Source organism: Eublepharis macularius, chromosome 15 (genome assembly GCF_028583425.1).
Source record: "Eublepharis macularius isolate TG4126 chromosome 15, MPM_Emac_v1.0, whole genome shotgun sequence".
NCBI classification, from domain to species: domain Eukaryota; kingdom Metazoa; phylum Chordata; class Lepidosauria; order Squamata; family Eublepharidae; genus Eublepharis; species Eublepharis macularius.
Genome location: NC_072804.1, coordinates 32,730,435 through 32,754,331, shown reverse-complemented (window position 1 = coordinate 32,754,331; position 23,897 = coordinate 32,730,435). Strand labels below are relative to the sequence as shown.

The 23,897-nt window shown below is 44.6% G+C and overlaps 1 protein-coding gene across 1 annotated transcript in view; it reads left to right on the top strand.

Annotated features, from left to right (window-relative positions):
• Nucleotides 1–23,897, top strand: part of COL8A2 (collagen type VIII alpha 2 chain) — a 197,070-nt gene that overhangs the window by 154,999 nt on the left and 18,174 nt on the right. The window contains exon 4 of the mRNA XM_054999578.1: nt 17,968–18,149. Coding sequence (XP_054855553.1) covers nt 17,990–18,149 — 160 coding nt within the window. The 5' untranslated portion in view covers nt 17,968–17,989. The remainder of the gene's footprint in view (nt 1–17,967; nt 18,150–23,897) is intronic.

The following is a 23,897-nucleotide window of genomic DNA, read 5'->3' as shown; positions in this document are numbered from 1 at the left end:
GTCCGTGTGTGTAGTATGTGTTTTAGCTTTTCTTTCAACTCTCAGAGTACAATCCTGAGCAGAGTTACTCCAATCTAAGCTCATTTAAATTAATGGATTTAAACTGGAGTGACTCTGCATGGGATTGCACTGCCCAGACTCTCTTACTAGTTGTCTTTCAGGAGCCACAGGAAGTCTTGAGCTTGTCCTTGGTTTAGTTAGTGGAGGGAAGAAACAGTTGGATAAATTTTGAGCAAGTCAAATGATGCTGGTTGGAGTAAAGGTTAAATAGGAGAGGACAGAAGGTCTTTTGGGCCAAGGTGTGCCGAGAACATACCGGGTTTTAAATTTCACAATTCCCCTCTTTGCGAACAGCCAAATTTGATGTGATGGAGCAACCTCTTTTATTTGATTGTGTGCCCTGCCCCATTTATGTATGAAGGAGGGCTCCTCTTAATATCCAGACCGTCAGTGGATGAGTGGAACTGAACCCGTGAAGCTGCCTTCTTTTGAGTCAGACACTTGGTCTGTTTAAGTCCCTGTTGTTTTGTCTGATGGGTGGCTGCTCTCCAGGCTCTCAGGCGGAGGAGGTCTTTCCCATCACCTACTGCCTGGTCCTGTTTTAAACTCAAGTTGCTAGGGACTGAACCCAGGATCGGTTGCAGCAAAGCAGATGCTTTACTACAAACTACAGTCCGTCAACTTGAACACATTGTTCTCTCATACCAAGTCAGACCACTAGTCCGTCCTGTTGGAGTCGATTGTCAACACTCTTTAGGGTCTCAGGTCTTTCACATCACCTCCTGTTGCATCCTTGTTTTGACCTGGAGATACCTGGGATTGAACCTGGGACCTTCTGCATGCAAAGCAGAGGCTCTACCGCTGCCCTTCCTCTGCTTCACAGCCTTGTAGTCTATCGCCCGTAGGATACTTTTTCTCTACTCCATTCCTGGTGCTGGAAATGGATTGGGGAAAATATGTCTGGAGTGGCAAACTGCTGGGGACTGAGGGAGCAGACTGCAGCTCCCTGTACCCACACGTCCTTTCCAGTTGTAATTAGACACACTGTTTGCCCTCAGAGCTTTAGACATAAATTATGCAGATATGCAATTATACAGATGTGTCTGTCCTGATCACATCCTATTGGGGCCTGAGAAAACAACCCGTGTTACTTCTTTCTTCCAAACACATCAAGTTTTCACAGGCAGGATGGAATGCAGCTAATCAGTCAGAAATGGGTTGTGGTCTGCCTTGATCCGGACTCTGATTTCTTTTTCCTGGTCACAGGTGTCTGGATATTGAAAAGGGATTAAATGTATCACTTTATTGTTAGTAATCCCTGAGCAACAGGAGAGGAGAAAAGGAGCTCCCTTGCTGCAGGGGGTGATGTAATCTGCTTGGCCGTATTCTATGGCGTGCTCTCATCACAGGCTTTGGGCACAAGCAAGAATGCTGGAGATGACCCTAGGAAAGGTGGTTTCTGTGCATTGCCACAACTAGGAAAGCCATAACCAGAAGCAAGGGCTCTTTGATATTTTCAAAGCTTTGCTATGTTGAATTGGTTATTTGGGGGTCTGTGGCTGTATTCTTGCTTTCCTAAAAGAATGCATGAATTCGGGAACTTAAAGCCATGTGATTTCATTGAATTCCTAAATAAAAGGTCCTTAGGTGCCACTTGGCCTGAAAGTGATGTTCATCTTTGCTCCTGCAAAAGCCATTATTCACAAGGGTGTCGCTGATGTTTCTCAGCCCATAGGTTTCTTTTTTGAATATTGTACAAGTCCAAAAATGGGTAAGAGAGGAAGCTACACAACGCTCAGGAGCAGTGTTTCCTACGAGGCAACCATGGGAAATTGCCCAGAGGTGCATGCTGGGTGGGGAATGGTCATGGAGAGTGATATACTGTATGATCTACTGAAGAAACCATCAATTACATCACCCAGTGTGTAGAATGCAAAAACTGGAAAGTGCTTTCATCTGTTTCAATTTGGTATGATAGTGCAAAAAAAACCCCAACACCTTGAAGTATTTCCAGATGTCTCCCTACGTTTCACTCATGCTCATAGGGGTTTTTTTTTAATGACACCCATAAGCAATCAATCTAGCTAGTGTTATTCATCAGTCGTTTTGTTAAAAAAAATGATGGGCACACCTCATCAGTCTTGCTAACTTCATGTTACAGCCTACCTTGGCAAGATGAATCAGAAGCAATGAAACGAAATTAACTAAATGGGGCAGGGGGGTGGGAAGCGAAGAAAAATTACATGAAAGATTACCAAAAATGACTAGCTTCTTCAAAAGTAAAAAATGAACGAAGCAGCAATGCTGGCAAGCTGTACAAAGTGGTGGTTGAGTGGGAATAAAGGGTGTGTGTGGGGTATCTTTGACTTTTGCCTTGGGCCTCAGAATCACTAAGTTTGCCAGTGAAAATGCTGCCCTACTAACTCTCAAAAGTCACCAGCTCCCTCTGTCTGTAAGTTAGGCCAGTATTGTTGTCCCTATATTCCGGTTTTCCATTGTTACTGCATTTTTTATATTCATCTTGGTTGCTTTACAGTTGGGAACAGGCTGTGGCTCCATGCTAAAGCATCTCTTTGAATGCAAGAGGTCCCAGGTTCAATCCCCAGCATCTGTAGCTGAAAGGACCAGGTAGTAGATGATAGGAAAGACCTCTGTCTGAGACTCTGGAGAGCTGTTGCCTGGCAGAGCAGACAAGACTGCCCTTGGTATACCACAGGTCTAATGCAGAGTATAAAGCAGAAGACCACAGAATCTTACGCTGAAGAAATTACACTTAAAATATTGACATGAGCCAGACAACAAAAGGTGGGAAATGAAGGCAGGGATAAACAGGGAAACAATATGCATTAATTCCAGTTCCACCCATCTAAACTCAGGACTGGCTCCAAGTTAGGGAAGGCCTGAGTAAACTAAGTGCAACGAAGTGCTTCATGTTCATAGATACATGCTTATCCCCCTGAAGGAGGAAACAGAATGCAACAAGGAGAGCCAGCCAAGTGTAGTAGCTGAAAGTGTTGGGGTAGGATCTGGGAGACCCAGGTTTGAATCCTCACTCTGCCGTGGAAGCTCGCTGGGTGACCTTAGGCCAGTCTCTCTCTCTCACACACACACAGGATAAAATGGATAAGGGAAAAACTTTGTTAGCCACTGTGGGTCCCTGTTGGAAAGAAAAGTCAAGGTATAAATGAAGTAAATGAATTAAAAAATTATTTCATTTATACCCCACTTTTGTCCCCAATGGGGACCCAAGTAGCTTACAACTTCCTTTCCTCTTTCATTTTATCCTTACAACAACCCTATGAGATAGGTGATGCTGAAAGCGTTTGACTAGCCCAAGGTCACCCAGCAAACCTCCATGGCAGAGTACGGATTCTACTCTGGTTCTCCCAGATCCTAGTACAGCACTCTAACCACTGCATTATGCTAGCACAGTTCTGTGCTCTTTTAAGACCCATAGGTACCAACAAGGCTAAAAAGAGCATGAGAGAATTGCATTATGTTCCCCTCCAGCTCTTCTCCCAGCAGAAGATAGGGAATTGCCCCAGAGACCTGCACAACATTGCATGGATCTCTGGGGTGGTCTCCTGCAACTTGTGGAAGGGCCATCGGTAAGTCTGGAAGGAGTACAAGAGAGTCATATGCCACAGTTCCTCCGGTTTCCCTGCGAGGAGAGGTGCTTGGAGGCGGCTGTGGAGGGCAGCTCTCTCCTACACCTTCAGCTCAGGCAGTGCCAGTGGAGTTTAAAAGATCATGAGAGAACCAACTCCCTACAACCTCTCCAGGTGCTCTTCATTCAGGAAATGAAAAACTGCGCTGGGAACCCTGCAGCACATGGGATAATTGTCTGTTGCCTGGTCCAGAGGACGCTGGGGGTTGCAAAGGGGGAGGGATGTGGAACATGGCTTTCTTATATGAGGGTTGTTGTCAAGTGCCTCTTCCAGCTGGAATGTGCTCTCAAGTACATGGGCAGAATGAATAGGCCACCCATCTCCAATCAGGTTTGAGTCCAGGGGAGGACCGGCCATTCCCCCCCTGCACTTTGTTAGGTGCCAAAATAGCCCTGCATTGCTGAAAAGGCATGTGGGCGGGGGGGGGGACTCCTGGGGCTGCAGATGTGCACAATCTGGATCAGGGCCTTGTGGCAATTTTAAAAGAACTACAACTGCTTTTTAAAAGATGACAGCAGCCATGGGAAGGATCTGGTGCTGCTGTCACATCTAGTTTGGCTCTGTGTGTAAAGGAAGGGGAAAACTGATGCACTTAAGAAGCCAAGCTGGAGAAAAATCCTTGTGGGGAAAATCCCAGAAGCTTCCCAGGGAGGGTAGATTTTTCAGGAGGGAGTTGATGGAAGTGCACAGATGCTGCACGAGATCCAAGCGATTGATTAACTGTTTACTTGATCAGCTTTAGTATCAAACCTTCTTTTGGTTCTGCCAATAAAATTAATGCTGTGCAGTATTTGGACAACTTTGGACTGACCAGATCGTTTTCTGACCAGTCAAATGGCCAATGCTAGAAGCCGACCATGTTGGATAGTTCACGTGAGTTTGGCAATTATTTCAACCATTTGGATGGAACAGCAAGGGCAGCCAACGCAGGCTGAGCATGGGGCACATTGCTGCTACATGGAACACGTCAGAGTATTTAGTCTCTTAGGTAAAAGCTATGAAAGCGTATCCAGTTTTTCCCACTCTATTTCCTTTGTGGTTTTTACTTTCCCACACAGAACCAGCAAGACGTGCTTTTTAAAAGATTTTTTAAAAAAAGGACTACCACTATTGAAAGCAAACTGAGAACTTCCCTTCTTTAGCAAAGTCTATGGCTTGCTGTTCCTTCAGAGTCTGTTTGGCAATGTGTGTGGCTGAAATGCGATTTATTATCATCACATCAGAAGCCACTTAGACAGTCCCATGGCCTCAAACTGGGCTACCTCCCTGGGACTCATTTTCTGTCTCCCTGTTACTTATTCCTTCCTTATGGGGGGGCTGCTTTGTGTTTCTCAAGAAGGCCCAATTTCGTGCTGTTTTTACAGCTCTTAAGGACAAGGGGGGGTCTGTATTACAAGCTAGTAAATTCACATTGGCTGGAAGTCTACTACCCTCCTAAATCTTCAGTTACGGGAATCATTGTCTTGGGGACTGTGACCTTCCCAGGGAGCCAAGAACTTTGACCCTTAGTTATTTCACTTCCTGAGTTTTCTGTAACTTCCATTGCTTTTGGTGCTTCATATTTCAGCAGATTGTTTTACCGTTATTATATGGCTAGGAGGCTATCATTTTTTTTGCTCAAATTTTATTTTATGTTGTCCCTTAGAATTGGGGCGGCGGGGGGGATGGCAGGGTACTTTCAAATGAGATTTAAATCAGCAAGGACAAGCTAGCTTTTAGAGCCAGCACAGAAATGGCAGCTTTCCTGATATTGCCAAGAATCCAAAGTCATTTAAATTCCTATTCCAGCTGGCAAAATTTGAATTAGTTTCTTTGCTTGCTTTGCATTTCTGTCTTATTGTATGAATTTGTCAGAGATTATGATTAGCTTTTCAAACTAGATACTGGAGCAGGTTAAGTGAGCCTTGTGGTTTTGGAATCATTAAGCAACAAAGTAATACACTGAGATGGTGGCTAAGTTCTAATCAAGAAGAAGTAGCGGGAGGGGCAGGTCTGTTTATCTGTTTCTTCTCATCAGGAAAGCATGCCCCTTAATTCAAATGTTTGGGTACTACTTATCATGACAGAGCATGCTTAAAGAATGTTGCAGATGCTCTCCAGTCCGAGCATTTATTTTGAAAAGTTAACAATGGATTTATCTAGTGGATATTCCCCTAAAAGGTGGCATTTCCCCCCTCTAATTCATTCCTGATCTTGTGACTGGTCCAGTATGCTTAAAAATCTACCAAACTCCTAGGCTCCAAATCTGAAAATCTCCTAAACCATGCATATGTGAAAATACTACCATGTGGTGTTGGCAGAATATCACCCTGCAGTATTTTGTGAAAAACGTTATGCAGATTTAAAGCCAAGTTTCTAACCATCACAGCTACAGGAAGCTGGTACAGAAGCTTCTTTTAGTCTTACATTTAAGCAAGGGCTGGATATTTGGGGGGTAAACTACAGATTTTGCAAATTTCCCACCAAACGGGATCAGCATTGAACTTGCCATGTTCAAAAGTGTCGATCAGATGTGACCTGATCACCCATCCTGTTTGGTTCATGCCAAATAGCTGCAAATATCTGCCAGATAGGTTTGCATCAGGTTTTTTTGCAAAACCGCACACGTGCAAAGATACTGCCATTTCAAACCAATCTGCAGCCATTAGTGTTACTAGGGATTACTTAGACAAACACTGAAGGGTAGGATTTTATTAAACTGATTATTATTAAACCAAGGATTTTATGACTGATTTATTTAAACAATTGCTTACCGCGTGGAGCAGTTATGCATCAAGGATGGGTAGGTAGTAGAACTCAATCAGGCTGCAATGATAACATGCCTGCTTAAAAAGCCAATTGTGCCATATTGCATGGTTGAGAAGGAATACAGTGAAGCACCATGTCAAAGAGCCACTAACAGGTTGATGGAATGTCAAAATGATCATCAGAAAATTATCTCCGTTTGTGACCTGTGAACAACACCAGCAAGTACTCGAGCATCACTAACGTACACTTCTATATGTGTATGAATGTGTGCATGTGAGTTGTTTACAAAGGGACAAATCATTACCTTTGTTTAGCACTTTGCATTCTAGGAATCTGTCATTGGTTGGTTATAGCCGAAAATGGAGTTATGTGCATTGCAGGCAGATACAGCCCCCCCCCTTTTTTTTTTTGCTTTGGCACAGCTATTTCAGATGGTATATGGTAAAGGTGGAGAATGTAATTGAGCCAGGCTTATATCACTGATTTTTCCTCTTCAGTTCCTGGTGAGAAGGACCCTGGCAACGGTTTTGGCCTCTGCGAGCGATGGCTTGGTTTTCACACCCAATTTGAGCTGATTTATTTTAGTCCAGGATGTGATGGGAGGTTGCCAGGGTCTGAGGCCAGCCCCGAAAGAGCTTGTCTTCTCCATCCCATCCTTTTCATTCTGTTTTATAAACTTCAGCAGGGCTGTGTGTGAGGATGTCCCGGAAACTGAGTGCTGTGCCAGATTCCCAGCTGAAGAGCAGCCAGGATACATTTGCTTTGAAGTACTTATTTTGCTGGCATGAGCTTGCATGATGACCTTCTCCTCCTCCATAGATGGAAGGACTCGGCCCAGAATGGAAACAGCCTGCCCAGTTAAGGCTTGGTAACCCCAGAGAATGGAAACTAGCTTGTAAGAAACTTGTCTGGAGCCAGAACCTGCTGCAGAGTACTTAGGACTTTATGTTGTGATGGATGCATCACACCCGGGAAAATGGTCAAGGGCCTCCTTGCCAAGGATTCAAATTCGGGACATTGCTGTGTTCTTTATATCCATAGTCATGTTGCACAAAGTTTGAATTTGGCACAGAAGTGGCTTCCTGAAAATACAAGGAAAGAGAGAGATGATCGTTTCTCTTGTCGAACTGTAGCTTTTTAGTCAGACCAGTATTGCAGTTTTTTTTTTGAAACAATTACCACCACAGACGAAAACTGGGATAGCATAAAACACCAGGAGATGAGATCTGTCTTTCAAACTACTTTCATGAACATTGTTTGCCTACAGTCTAATTGTTCATGTTGTGTTAGTGTTTTTAAAACTCTTTGCTAAGGGCTAAAACAAGAAACTTAAAAACATGGGAGGTGCCAAGGTGAAATCTCAAAGATGCCTTACTTTGCCTTTTACCAGCCAAGTGACAACTGGGTGAGAAAGACCACATGATCAGCTCATGTTCTGGGACACATATATTCCACAATGATCATACCCTGGAACAATGGCTCCTCACTCCTCTAGAAGGACGGGTAAACTGGGTACCGTCCCCACAGATGTAGGGCTGGGGTATAGTGTGGGGATGCCAATCTCCAGGTGAGACCTGGAAATCTCCCAGAATTACAGCTGCTCTCCAGATGACAGAGACAAGCTCCCCTGAAAAAAATGGCTGCTTTGGAGGGTGGGCTGTATGGCATTATACCCTGCTGAAATCCCTCTCCTCCCCATATCCTGCCCCCCTTAAACCCTACTCCCAAATCTCCAGGAATTCCCAACCAGGAGCTGGCAACCTTAATATGGTGAATTGCACTTCATGTAGATTAACATGTGATACAGTTTCCTTACAGATACCACTGCAAGCACAGATCATAAAAACATAAAAGGAGCCCTGCTGGATCAGACCAGTGATCCATCTAATCCCACGTCCAGTGGTCCATCTAAGCCAGCATACTGTTTCACCCACCCTGGAGGGCTAACACAAAGGGCATAGAAGCCCCGCTGTTGCCTCCTAGCACTGTCATCACAGCTACCAACTGATGGACCTCTCCTTCATGCATGTGCCTAATCCCCTTTTAAAGGCTGCTAGGCTAGAACATCCCTTATAATCAAGACAATCATGGCAGGACGGCATTCGTGGGTCCAAAGAATCGAGGCCCATGGGCAAAGATTCTGGGATAAGAAACTGGCAACTTCCAGATCAGTGTTCTTATCTTGAAGATGCAGCTCAAAAAGTTCAGAGGCTTATGGTATCTTTTCCAGGCAGACATTGCCCACATGAGGAATCCCTTGGTTTCTCCAATATAGTAGAGTTAAGACTTCCAGTTCAAGGCTGGCTTTTGGTCTGGGCAGCAGTCAGTTTTGACCTTGTCTGTCAAACTGCTAGAAATGCATTGGATTGTTCTATTCCCCACCAGCCTTCTGGATTCTGACTTGAGCTCCTGGTCTTAGGGACTCGTAAGAAGAACTCTGTTGGATCAGACCAGTAGCCCATCTAGTCCAGCATCCTGTGTCACACAGCAGCCAACCAACTGCCTTAGAGGGCCAAACAAACAGGGCATAGAGGCCAAGGTCTTCCACAATATTGCCATCTGGGACTAGTAGTTAGAGGTTCACTGCCTCTAATGTGGATGCTCCTTTTAGTCCCCATGGCTAGTAGCCATTGATAGGCCTTATTCTCCATGACTCTGGTTAATCCCTTATAAGAATATAAGAAGAAATTCAGGCTTACTGCCAGCTCTCAAGGCTGCCTACATGTAGCACAGAATCCTGACACCCAGACAAGAAAAAACAAGGCAGCCCATTGTTGCGTTAGGAGTGAGTGGTTTAGATGTTCCATTGATGACACTTGTATGCCACCCCTGTTCCGTCCTCTCCATCCTGCTTTTGTGAGTGTTGCAAGCAAACATCTGTTTTGCAGATGGCCAGACACAGAAGTCAGCACGGGTCGCGCCCACATCTGCACATCCATCCTGGCCTCCTAGGCCCAATGACTTGCTCTGCCGTATTTCATGGTATGTTGCATTTTGTGGAAGCGGATAGTAGCATAGGCGTGTGGGGTCCCATCCCCGTGCAGGTTCAAGCCAGCTTGCTTCTCTGAGAGGCCTTGACAAAGTTATTGTGTTTTTATGTCTTCTGGGGTTGAAGAGAGGAACGCTTGTTTTTATGAAATGTCGTTACAGATATCTGTCTAAGGGGAGGAAAAGGCCATATTAAGAAATCTCAGCTGTAAAAATATGCTTTCTGTTAAATAAAAAGTAATCTGGGGAGGAAGGTGGAGAAGAAAGGACTGACTCAACAGTTTAGTTCCCTCACCTAATATAACCTAAGCAATTCTGGGCTTACTTCCTGCACTCTCTTTTGTATTTTCTTCTAATTTAAGTTAGATTCACTCACCAAATATAGTGGGATTTTTTTGGGTTTTGAATGTGAGTTTGTCTGAAAGGCTGCTGTAGCTAGGAGTTCCTAACCTCCAGATGGTGGCTGAAAATTTCCTAGAATTGCAACTGATCTCCAGTGACAAAGATCAGTTCCCCTGGAGAAAATGGCTTCCATGGAAGGTGGAGTCCATAGCATTATACCCACCTGAGGTTCTTCCCCTCCCCTGACCCTGCCGCCTTGGGCTCCACCCCCTAAATCTCCAGGAATTTCCCAACCAGGAGCTGGCAAACCTAGCTGTAGCACTTGGGCCAAGAAGACAGACCTACCAGTCAATATTTCACAGCTGAAAATAGAGGTGCTGTGGTATAGGTTTATCCTTAAAACAAGGAGTAGCGTCTAATTTCAACTCTGGTGAGTTTTTCACTGCCTGCTGAATGCTGCATTTCCCCAGCAATTGCAACCTACAGATTTCAGAAGCAAATGTGCTAGTAAACTGACCATAACAAGCTGGGGAAGGACTTAATTGCTAGCTTTAATGTGTTCAAAGAGAGGTGTCTTTTTTTTTCTTTTTTGCTTCTCTGTCCTAGTAGCTTCTGGTGCATCTTGAAACTAATTCTGCATCTTCTCTTGATCATTTCAAGAATGCTATAAACTGTAGACTTTGGGCTTTCCCATAATACCCTGAAATGTTTTTTTCTTTCCCTCCCCATTTGTTTCTGCATCGAACATTTTCATCCTGAAAGGGCACACAAAAGCCAGATCATCACTGTTTGGTGCAAACAGAGGCCAGCTTTGATTGTATATGATTTGTGTTGAGTTCCAGGGACAAGTTAGGATTTCTACTGGTTCTAGCCAGTAGAAGTCATGGCTGAGTTGACAGAGGTAATCTTGGACTTCATACTGAAGACCCCCCAAGGATGATTGCCCTTGGGAACTTAGGCATTCATGACAATATCACGTTGCCAAGTTAAGCTCAGCACTTCGTAGTTGCCATGACAACCATGGGATAGTCCCAGGTTGTGATGGGCCAAACACACAAAAAAGGACACACACTGGATTTTTGCTGGTCTTGTATTGAGTAGGTAGATGGTGATCTGAGCAGAGGGTAGAGATCTGGGCCTTGCCGTGGCCGGATTATTATTTGCTGAAGGCACAGTTGAGCTTGTTGCCTTAGCCTTGGAGGGTTGATGGGCCAGTGCGGAAGGCTTGTTCTCAAAGACTAATGGATATGAATGGTTTCCAGAATGCTCTTGGTGCATTTGAGTTTCTGACAGTCCCTTGTGTCTGCCTGGAATGAATGTTCTAGGGCCTTAAATAGGTAACCTCTCCAGCCCAGAAATAGGTCCCCATAGTTTACTAGGGACCCAGGGGTCTAAGGAGGAATGGGAGATGTCTTGAGCATTGTTAAAGTCTTAGAATGTATCAAAACACAAAGCACATCTTCTTAATTGCTGTTTTCATGACCAAAGTCAATAACAGCAAGGACAAAGCACACCCTGAAGTCCATTTGTACAAGGTGGAGTTGCTTATGTGGAAGAAGGATTTTTTTCTCCACTTCCATTGTGTCATGGGAATCTCATCTAGCTAAACTGGCTGAGGTGGTCAATAACAACACCATCCAGGTCTGACCCCGTTCTTGTTGACAATTCAACCCTATCTTTGATGTTTTCGGCAAGTTTCTTTACTGGTGAAATCTCTCACAGCTGCTCTGATTTGGAAGCTTAGTTAAAGGCAGATCCACTGCCCGAGGTGTCATGCACATCTGCTGGTCTGTATTCCATGGCTAGAGTCAGATTGATCCTGCCTATAGATACTGACAAGATCCATTAGAATCTTGCCCTTCTTGGCTTGTAAAATTGTGCTGGGGGAAAGTGGTGGAACCCTTTATGAAACTGACGCTCTGTTCCAAGAGATTGTATTTGTGAAATCTCCCAAGGAAATATGGACAATCATAACTTTGTTAATTTACTTTTTCTGGAGAATGTACTAGAACACATGGTGGAACAACAACTTCAAGTATTTCTGGATCTGCCATCTGCCATTTACCTGTTTCAATCTAGCTGGTCCCAAACTGCAGGCACAGCATCTTGGGTGGAAGATCTCTGGTCTGAAGCCATCCATGTTACTGATGATGTATCAGTATTGGGTGATCTAATGAGTCGAAAGCTACAGAAAAATCCAACTAGATCAGCAAGGATGAATTATCCTTCTTGAATTGTAATTGAGATTTGTGTACTAGAGCAAGTAAAGTTGTCTCAGTTTTAAAACCAGACCTGAAGCCAAAAGAACCTTCTATCAATTACATCTAATTTGTCAACTACCCTCTGTTAGGCTCAGCTTACCTGCCCATGTTGATCCAACTTTGGCAGCCTTGAAAATGGACTACAGTAATGCACTTTACAGAAGACTGTCTACCCTTGTAGATGACTTGGAACTTCAACTTGTACAAAGTGTGGCAACCCATTTATTATCAGGGCTAGCCGATGTGATGACATCACGTCTGTTTTAAAATATGCAATGGCTACAAATTGGCTTCGTCTCAGTTTAAGGTGTTACCTTCTACTCTAGGATCTACATACTGTAAGGACCATTTTCTCCTACCTGGTCTATGCATCAACTATGCTTTTCAGACTGAGCCCTCTGTCCAGCATGGTTTATTAAACCTCTACCAGAGCCGTTACTTTTCTTGTTATTGCACATATCTTCTGAAATGAGCTATCAGAAGATAGCTTCTGCTTTGCAAGCATTTGTGGGGACATATACAGCTTATTTGTTTGTTAGGGCTTCAAGTGAAATTTGAGTTCTGATTGATGTCACTGGGTTTTTTTTGTTTTTAGTGAGCAGGGTTTTTATTATTGCTGTTTGTTGTCTTAATTAGATTCATTGTTAGTTGTCCTGAGCCCATGCTTAAGGAAAAGTGTGATTTTAAATAAATAGCTGGCCATAATATTACAGTGCTGTTATGTTTTGGAAATTTTCTACTGCATTTTCCAACATGCAAGCGTACAAACTTTGACCACAACCTTTCGTGTGTGTGAAAATTTAAGGTTGAGTCTCACAATGGATGTAAAGGTGCTTCTTATAGACAGGTTGCAACCAAAGAATATTCATTAACATTTATTGTTTCAGTGGGGAGTGCGGGGATGGTAGAACTACACATGTGCATTCATGAAAGCTGTTTTCAAAAAGTTTTCTTCAAAATCTCTCCACAAGACATAATAAGGAGGAGCAACAGGTACCAAAAATAGGTGCTCCCTGGTGGATGGGGAGAATTGTATGAACAGAACGGTTAAATAGGAGAGCCCATACTGAGAGTCTCATTTTGACTCAAGTGAGGTTAAGTAGGGTAGAAAAGAGCTCCTTCTCGATGGCAGTGCCCTGTTTCCTGAACTTTAGAGTGCCCTTCCCATAGAGATCTGCCTGTTTCTGCTGCCGAGTTAAGGCTCATGCATGTTTCTTCTTGTATCTTCTGCAATAAGCCCAATAGGCTTAGATTAAAGTCACTCTTTTTAGGATTGCACTGTAAGTCAGTGCCTGCAGTTCTCATAAGGTCATTTTAGGGCTCGAAGCAAACATGACCCTTGAAGAAGCAAGAAAACTTTGCCATAAGGTGTTACATGTATTTAATAGTAGCCTTCCAGTATATTGCCTACTCAAGCCTTGCTATTATTCCAAAGGCAGGTAAAATGGCTTGATTTAAACAAGACGGTAGCTATGTGCAGCACTATCCAGGAAAGTTCTTCTTGCTGACTTGGTATGACATTAAAATCAGGCCTAAACCTGATTAGTGAATGTTTTCATATGACAAATAAGTTCCATGTAGACTACAAGGAGATGAAGCAGCAAGTGTTACATGTCACTGAAAGGATTTCAAAACTAGAAAGGAAATACAGTTTGGGTTGCCTATGGGTTTGGGGTAAGCCTGAAAACCTTAGGTTTCCAATATATCTGGCTGGAAAGAGAGCCGTAAAGAGAACAAACAACACTTTAGCCTGTCCAGTAGATTGAAACGTCACTAGTTTGGGGCTGTTTGCTTGTGAGAAGACTCTCAAAAGCAAAAGATCATTAAAGAATTTAAGAAAATACCCCTGCGTGTTAAGCTGTGCCGTGTGCTTCTTTGGAGATGTTGCATTATGGGTCAGTCATTGGGGATGACTCTGGGTCAAATTGTGGCCTTTGTAAGAGATGGGAGATGAGGGAATAGGAGCTACAGAATATCTGTGCCATATACGAGTGCATGATTAGGACATGCACTGGTCAGTTCATTGGAACTAGCATTCTCTGCACGACTGGGGAGGGACTGTGACTCAGTGGCAGAGCATCTACCTGGTGTGCAGAAGGTTCCATGTTCAGTTTCTGGCATCTCCAGTTAAAAGGTTCAAGTTGGAAGTCCTGTGCAATACTTGCCAATGTGGCCAGTTTGTACAGTCTTTCAGGCAGATCTGTTCATTCCTGCTTTAACTTGACCTCAGTGAAAACTATAGACAAGGATAAATGTTCTACATTGGTGACCGTGCAAAATCTTAGTTCATTATTAAAATACAGCTGTAAATACACGGTGTGCTTTATAGAAAAATACTTCACCTTCCTGTGGGGAACTCAGAACTGCATACATTCTCTCTCCATACATTCTTTCCCCATTATGATCACAACAACCTTGTAAGGTAGGCTAGGCTGAGCGGTAGCAGCTGGCCCAAGATCACCCTTAAACTGAACATAGATTTGAATGTGTGTCTTAATGGTCAGAAGTTCAGTACTTGGCCAGCAGACCAACAAACGTACCTTTCAGCATCCTTTAGCATTTTTAGAGGGGAAATTAAAGTGATAACATAGAGTAGTAAATATCTGGAGGATAAAGAGGTAAGCACCTGTCATGTTCAGTGGCTTGATTTCCCACTGCCAGTAGAATCAGCAGTGGGAGCTCCAAAGAGTAGGTCGCTTCTGAATACAGATAGCAACAAGACAAATTTCAGGATCAGGTCCTTGGAAAAAAATTGGGGCTGCATTGGGGCTGCAATGTTTATACTGTAATCCAAAACAGAGTCACGTCCTTCTTAGAACTGTGCTATTAGTTGATTAATGAGTTAGTTATCTTGATAGATTTAAGAAGTGCCCAAATTAAATGGACTGCAGTATTTTCTTTTGTAAGGCTATTATTATTTTTAATGTAAACTTTTTCCAATAGTTGCACAAAGCTGAAAGGAAAATAACTATGACAATGTTTCTGCGGTTTTAACTTTTGCTCCACGCCACTCTGTCCAGAGGTAAAGCAAACAGCAAACAAAAATTATAATAATGAGTAGTCACAGCCCTGGGCCAAGGTGTTTGAGGCCTTACTCGGTTTGGAATTCTGCCTGCCCTGTGGTTGAAGCGGCTGGCATGGGCAAAACTGGAAAAAGAAAATAGTTGCAGAGACCAAACCCCAGACGTAGCAGCGGCGAGTTCCTTATTGCTGTGGTAGTTCTATGGAAGGACGAGACGTTTTCTTAGCTTCAGCAAGAACGTGGTAGCTTCCAAGTGAGTCATGTCTCATGGACGCTGAGGAAAAAAGTTTCATTGTGTATGAAGTGAAGGACTTGTACTTTGTACTTTGCCTCGGGTTACAGAGGGGGACATACTACAAAGACAGAGAGATAGAGAGGTCAGGACATGTGCGTCCCAACTTTCTACTTTACTGATGCTGCCCCTTTGACCTGTAGGTCACTTCTGTCAGGGATGTTCCTTCTTCCTCCTCCTCGCTTGCTCGCACAAACTCTCTCTCCATCTTGCTACCTTGGAGGACTCAAGACTTGCCTCCTGCATCCATCGGCATACTAGCTTAGAGAGATTTGACTAGATTTTCTCTCTCCTCTTTCCTATCCTGAGTGGAGTTTCTAGAATAAAAGGACTTCTATTTTCTTTACTAAAGTAAATAGGTTCCGTGTAAGTTTATTGCTTCATGCTAAGCTGCGCTGCTTACACATTTTTGTTAGAGATGTGGACAAGGAACTTCAGAATCTATCCTTGGACAGATTTGGGATCTGACATAGTAGCCCTGCTTCTGCTTCCCCTCCTGTCCTCCTTGCTGTTCAGGAAGCTAAGCATTCAGAGTCTACCCAAGCCTATTGTTTTAATCCACACATTTCCATTAAACACGTTACAGTTTTTGTAGTGTCTTGCATTTTCAACACTGGAATGCTCAACCAGAGGTTTCTGCAATACTGAGAGCCAAGGAAGTGGGGGGAAATGCTTCAAACTGCAGAATGCGTTGAGGTGAAGGGGCGGAGTTTAGCACACCCCACCCACATACTCCATTTACAGTAAAAAAAAGACCTCATTTTACATATGGACGTGAATAAATATACATGTGTCCCCTCCAATCTTTCTGTGCCAGCAGCCACACAGTACACTATTTCACTGAAAAATTAGCTTCACACTAAACAAGGCAGACATCAAAAGTGGGGAAACTAAGATTCCTTCTAGGGTCACATGTAACTTGAATTAACTCCTGTGCTCCCCAACTTCCTCTCTTTAGCAAGGAGCCATTTCCTCTGCCAGTGACAGGAGGGTAGTTTGTGCAGAAACCTTTGGAAGCCCAAAAGGAAGCAGCCAACACAAACCCTTTACCTCAGACGATCGGAACGTCGGCTCTGGCCTCAGCGGCCGATTGCACGGGTAACGGCAGGAGCCCAGTTCTCAACGAGAACTAATAAAAGGAGACTTAATATACATCATTTTGGGATAGAAGAAAAATGGTATTGTTGCTAAAGAGCTTTCCGAGTCCCGCCAAGCTCACATAGCATTCAAATCACTTCCATGTGGGGGCTGTTCACCACCATCACCCCCTCTTCTTTTAAGCTCGGTGTCGTCTTTGTTCATGGTATACTTTCTCTCCCCCTTTTTTCTGCTGTTTCAGTGAAACCAGCTCAGGAAATTCCAATCAAATCCAGCTGAGGAGTAGCTCCCTTCCATTCTTTCCTGAGCAGGAAAAGGCCGAGGTCTTTAATTTTTATTAATGGCGATTGCGGTTCAATTAGTCCACAGCGTTTTTGGTGTTCTGTATCATTAAACCTGTCAGAAAATAAACTGTTCTTTGCTTCATACAGGCCACGTTTGAATCTTGTGCCTTGGAAAATGTTGCAAGAGGGGGGAAAACTGTGTTTATAGAAGGCTCTTTAATTTTACACAAGTGAGCAGTTTAGCCAGAGTCTGGCGTTACCAAGCATCATAAGCAGTCAAGGTTCCTCATAAGTACTTGACCAAACAAACTCCCGTTGACGTTTTAAGAAGCACCACAGCAAAGAATTACTAGCGCTTGGCGGTGTTCCCGAGTGAGGGAATTGTGACTCTGACATATTAATTTTTCAAGCTGCCAAACACTACAGGGGTTTTTCACACCCCCTCTTCAAGCCAAAGGGTTTCAAAGGCCCTATGAGGCCCTGGCTTCGGAAGCAGAGACTCTTTCAAGAGCCAAATCCCAAGCACACACTTTTTTGTTGTGTTTTTTGGTTAGAGGAAATCCTGATCAGTTGAGAGAAGTGACAACGCTTGCTCAGGCATTTTCCCCTTCTTTATTCCCTCATTAAAGGGTAGGTGGTGAAGAAATCCCCTAGGAAAGGTTTGAGAGAATGTATAGTCTTTTATTTCAGGGGCCTATGTACTCGGACAACTTTACCACCTGATCTGTCCATCTCTGATGGACCATTTTCCCCACCAGGGCCAATTCCGCACGGCTTACCTGAAGCCGGAACGTTGCGGGATGTTGCGGAACATGCCGGCAAAACCGCGAAAGATCACGTTTTCTCACGCAAGTTTTGCGTGATGTCACGCAAAACTCGCGTGAGAAAACGCGATCTTTCGCGGTTTTGCCAGCATGTTCCGTAACGTCCCAGCTTCAGGTAAGCCGTGTGGAATCTGTCCAGGTGCCAGATAAGCATTTGAGTTGTAGCCACATTGCTCAGGCTTGTTCCTAGTACAGGAGGGCTATTAACTCTCTTTAATAGTTGGGTGGTTCGATTACCAGCACCTCCTATTAAGGATCACGCAGGAAGTGATGCAAATCACCTCTTCCCTAAGACCCCTAAGAGCTGATGCCGGCCTGTGTAGGCAATACTGACTATGATTGGCCAAGGGTCCAATTCAGTATAAAGCATCTACATGTGTCCATTTGCTAACAGACTTGTGATTCTCCCAGGTAATCATGCTGTCCTTCTTTGTCTGCAGAGAGACGAGCCACAGAGCCACGATGCTCCCTGAAATGACCCTTTTGCTGCTTGTGGGAGTTGGCATCTCCACAGTAGCTGGAGGGGGAACTGGAGGGGGTTACGCACAGATCAAATACATGCAGCCTGTGGTGAAAGGACCTCTGGGCCCTCCGTTCCGGGAAGGCAAAGGACAATACATAGGTAAGTAGCATTCAAATATACGAGTGGGTGGGCAGAGAGAAGCCCAGAGGTTGAGTAGTTTTGACTTGTAGGTAATGCAACCTCCTGTCCTTAAAAAAATCAGAAAATGGTCACCTTTGTCTGCTAGGATTCCCCAACACTGCCTTGGCAAATGCCAGATTTTTGAACTGGTGACTGGGGGTAGGGGCAGTGTTTGGGGAGGATGTTGATGTCATTTCAGTATGACGCAACATCACATCCTTTAGGCTTCCTAGAAATTTCTAGAGCATCACTAATTGGAGCCCTTCTCCCCCCGCCCCCCCCGCCCTTCTCAGTTCCTCAAGAATGGGAAATTGGGGTGGGGGGTAGGTAAATGGGAAAGCTCCTCCCCTCCCCATGCGATGCTGTAATGGTTTCTAACATTGTCTTTTAAACTCAATCATTCACATCTCAGAATAACTTTGGCAAACCTGTGCCAGGCTTGCCTTCTGTCATGGCAGCCATGTTTTCTGAGAGGATGTTTCAGCTCCAGTAGTAGGTGCTAGATGGGGATGCTGGCAAGGTCTGCCTCCCAGCACTGGTTGCCAGGCAGCAAAGCGCCTGTGCCATTCTGTCTCATAGCGGTGGTGAAGTGTATGTATGTAGAAGGAAGGGGATAAGAAGTGGTTGCCAGTGGGCCATGAGGGCTGAGTCATCCTTTGTGGGGTGGCTAAGCCACAAAAGGGCTATCCCTCCCATGAAAATTGCTAGGCAACAAGGTAAGTGGCATTCTCTATCACTATCCAGAAGTAGTCATTCTGTGCCATAATGGAAGGTATGTCTGTCTACAGTGTAGATTTTTAAGTGGAACCAGTTCCTTACCTTTCAGAGCCTAGGAATTGTGATCATGTTTGAAGACTGGGATCTCTTACATTGCTAGCCCCCTCACCAAACTGCCATTGTCTGGATTTTTTTTCAGAGAAACCATCATATATTACATAAAACCAATTAAGTCTATAGTATACATACACAACTATTATGTTTTCTTGTATCCCACTCTAAACGCACAATTGCATCATTGAACAGCTGTAGCCCAGTATACCCAAAGGCTAGGCACACAGTGTGCCAGAAATCAGCAAGTGCCAAGTCTTCTCTGTCCATGGCAAAAGCTGAAGGTCCCAAGGGCAGCAAGTGGCATGTCACACCTTCACCACAGACAGAGGGGACGCAGGGCTGCACAGTGGATGGGGTGTGTGATCAGGAATGCATCAGCTCAGATCCCAAATTTCCTTTAGGCAAGTCATGACTTCTCAGCCTAGCCTACATCACATCCTGTTGTGCGGATGAAATGAGATAACTGGGCATAACACCAGCACAGTTAGATATTAATATTTACTGTGGAAGGGAAATGTGATGAACTTTTTTTAAAAAAAGATTCCTGCTTGGAATCGAAAATTGGCAAGGTGTACCCCATTGGGCCAGTATGACTTGGTTTCAGTATTCCTGGTGTCGTTGGAAATTGTCTATAACTTGCTGGCCTGTTCTGAGGGATCTCTGTGAGATCTACAACAACTTAATGCTACATTCAGAGTGGTTTACAAAGTATGTTGTTATTATCCTTACAACAATCACGCTGTGAGGTGGGTGGGGTGAGAGAGCTCTGACTGACCCAACTGTGAGCTGGCTTCAAGCGGAGGAGTGGGGAATCAAACTTGGTTCTAGAGTCCTGCCACTCTTAACCGCTACACCAAACCGGCTCTCAAAAGGGACATCCACACCATTTGCTGTTATGTGTGGTATAATTACTACAGGGCAATAGGATGCCAATCTGAAGTGATAGCCCGGTCAGCAAAGAGGGCAGCAAAAATTTGTGTGCGCTCTCTCTCTGTGTGTATTTATAGAAACTAAGGAGAACAGTTCACCTATTGTTTTCCCAAGAGGTAGAACACAGCTCTTAGCAGCCTTTGCAATCCTGCTGGCTCGAAAGGGCTTGAATTAGTGGGGGGGGGGTGCCCACTGAGGAATACCTTTCTGTTTGAATGCGTGCTTTGATTGGCTGACTGTCATGTGCATGCAGGTGTCGGTTTGGAGAGCAAGAGCCATTGGACAGGAAGCAGGGTGTGCTTTTCAACCAAGGAAAGCTGTGCAGTCACGCAGGCCACCCAGAGAGGAGGGGAAACTGAGACTCAGGCTGGCAAGCTTTGTTTCCTGATGCTGCCTTCATTCTTGTGGTTTTCCTTTCCTCTGGGGTACCTGCTAGGGATGCCCACAGTTAACGGCATAGAAGACAAGTAACACTGCCTCCAAGAACAGTTACTTCAATGTATGGATCTACCATATTCAGTGATGGGAAGGAATTTTTTACCCAGTTCAGTTTGGCAAGTGCCCCCAATTTAGGAGTTGTCTCTCCCCCACCCCCTTTAGCTTGGCTCATCTTTCTGACTTATTTTTGCAGTGCCCCTGCCTCTGTATTGTGTAGTAACAAAGCTAATCTACAGACAAGTACATTATATGTAGATTGTACTGCCTTGTAGACTTGATGGCCTTTTAGTGCCTGTAATACAAAGGATCTAAAAGGGATCCTTTGTATTCTCCTGAAGGGAGAAGTGGAACCTTTGCTGAATTTCCACTTGCCCAGCTGGCGTTTTCCTTTTACTCAGCAGCCGGGAGGTGTGTGTAGTGCTTTTCCACACCGTACATATGTAACTCTTACTCGTCTGTCCAGTAAACAGATGCATGGGAGCGTATTAAAAAAGTTCAGTTAAAATGAATAAAATTCGCTATTCCCCACTCCAGATTAACAAAACAACTATTGCCACCAAATAAAAGGAAGGGAATGTACATCCCTTGTCTGAATGAAAAGATGACATTCAACCGGATCAGTGGAATCCCGATGCCCATGTGTTTCCACATCTTCTCAGCACAGCTTTATGAGCTTCCAGATCCTGAAGCATTCACAAATATCTCCCTTAAGCTCTGCTCATAAACCTTCCTTTACCGCCAGGATCTGAACTGTGCTGGCTGCATCGTCTGATGGAAATAAGGTTAAACTAGCTAACGCATCTAAAAATGCAGCAGGCATGCTAGCCCCAGGGGCCTTAGGTACAGGGGCCAGTTTCCATGCCCTGTACTGAAAAGATGAGCCCTGAGTACTCATTCTTTGCTGGCCCAATTCAGAATTCTGATTCATACCTTTATGGTGTTGTCTTTTGCTCTGTTCAGCAAGCAGCCTATAACTCTGTCCTTCTGTTCCGACCCTGAACTAGTTCACTGAAATAGCAAATAAGATGGTCATCAACCTGGGTGGAGGCTAACACTCTCTAAATTTAAGTGGGGTGTGTGTGGGAAAACTTGATGGAAACTTCTGCTTACGGGGGGAAGGGGGTGTGAGGATCTGTGCACCTAGAATATCAGGGAAAAGGCTATGTTAGAACTCTTTTTTTTTTAATAATTTTTTTATTTTTCAGTATACAAAACACTACACAAGACTATCACAGGGGACGGGAAAAGATGGAGAAAAGGGAAAGGGGCGGGGAGAATAGGAAAAAAAGGGAGGATAACCTACAATCAACACTACACTTCAATGTTTTCCCTTCATACTGCCATAATAAAAAAAGCTCAGTAAGATAATGATGGAGTGGTTAATCATACAGAACACACATTCCAAATTCTAATTAAACTTTCCTCCCCCTTCTGGGTCCCGGACGCAATTCTCTCTGAGCAGCCGCAACTGCGGTGCTCGTCTCCTCCCCCCCCCCTCAGACTTCTCCCTTTCTTCCTGCTTGGTGCACTGGAATTCTGGGTTTTTCTCCTCAAAATCCCTTAGTTGATCTTCTGATAATATCTTATAGGCTTGATCTTTATGTCCAAACCATATTCCTTCCGGAAGTAACCATTTGTACTTTATTCCCATTTGTACTTTATTCCCTCAGAAGAGCTACGAACTTTTTGTACTTAAAACGTCTTTTCCGGACTAGAAATGGAACGTCCTTCAAAATCTTGACCTTATTGCCCATAAAGTCCAAATCCGCATTATATGAGTTATATAGGATAGTGTCCCGAATCTTTTAAAATGAAAAGTCAATGATGATCTCGCGAGGCAGCTGTCGCTCTATTGCATATTTTGAAGAAGCCCGACGGACCTCCAAAATGGCGCTTTTGACCTCTTCTTTAGTTGTCCTCGCGGGTGTCGCCAGTAGTTCCGAGACCAAACCCCACAGATCCTCATTTTCCTCCTCTTTCACGTTTTGGAGGCGCAAAATTGTCTGCATTCGTTCCACCTGTAGCCCGATCAGCTGGTTCTCCACCAACTTCAGCTCTTTTTTCGTAGCCTTCACAAGTGACGCACTTTCCAGAGCAGACTTCTCTGCCCCCCCCCGCTGCTTCCTTAATGGTTTTCACTTCGCTTTCAATTAAGCCCACCCTTTGATCAGTTTCGTTCAGCTTGTCAACAAAGGGTTTTATGGCTTCCACCACCGCCCTGCGCACCAATTCTTCGAGCGACTCTCCCTTCTGCAAGGTAGCTGAGATTGACTTACCCAGAGCGGGACCTTGCTTCTTTGCAGCCATTTTAGGGGGGGGGGCGCCAGCCAAATTCTGGAACTCACCGAAGGGGAAGAGCGAGTCTTCTTCAGATCCACCACTCCTTCACAAACGCTTGTAGAACAGAAGGGATTCGCTTGTTTGCAGGCTTCCGCCTGTTTCTTTTATTTGCCGTTTCTCGTTGCCCGGCGGCACTCAAGGCGCCGCGCACCTCTGCCGGCCTCCATGGGGACAAACGGGCAATTCCCCCCCCCCGCATAGATTCCGGGGGATTCTTCCCGCAGCGTCCCGGACCCTGCCTCCCTAACTGGGAGTCCTGGGGGCTAATCCTTGCAGATCAGCCGCCCGGTCAGGGGGCTCGGGCGCTTCCTCCCGGACCCGCGGAGAGGAGCGTCCGACATGGCTGAGAAAACGAAACCGATGCTATGTTAGAACTCTAATGAGATCAAAGGTTTTGTATGGAAGAGCATTCAGGTCATAGGATCAAAAATCCCATGCCAGCGGAGAACAGGTACGGGTGGAGCTAGTAGAGGCCTTGAGCACAGCACCATCCTTGAAAGCCACCTGGTTCTGGAGTGGAATTGTGTGGTTGTGTGAAGCAGAATGGTGCATTCCACAGGGCAAAAAAGTAGCCAGCCAGTCAAACTAGTGCCACAGGAGCCTCAGTGGTGGGGTAGTGGGACAGTAGTTCAGTGAAAGCATCTGTTGCAGTTGAAGAACATCTTCTGCAGTACGTATGTTGCTACCTCAGGATTATCACCTTAAAAAAGCATGAGAAGTAAGATTATTTTCTTTTTCTCCAAGGTGTTCAGAGTCTACAGGGGAAGACAGTGGTCTCTTGCATGATTTACTGCTAAATCTAATGGCTTATCAGGTGTTTAAATCTGCACAGATGGTAGGGAAGGAGGATTTTTTAAAGCTCCATGTTGCATGAAAGGGAGTTAAAGTCTTTCTTCCTGCCTTTTCCAGCTGTTGCAAAGTTCTTATCTGAACTCAAGCCAAAGAGAACAAAACGAGGCACGAACTCCAGCACAGCTTTACTGAAAAGGGAACATTTTGGCTGCTGATGGGCTGAGATTCAAGTATCAATCTGTGCTAGTGTTTATTTCTTCCAATGTGTTCTTGTCGCCACCGCGCAGGCTGAATTTGCGAAAACAGTAGAACAGCAGCAGCTCCCCTCAGCTGAGGCAGGAGAGCTGATCAGGCCAAAGTGAAGCAGATTACCCCCCTCTCCCCCACCAATTTCAA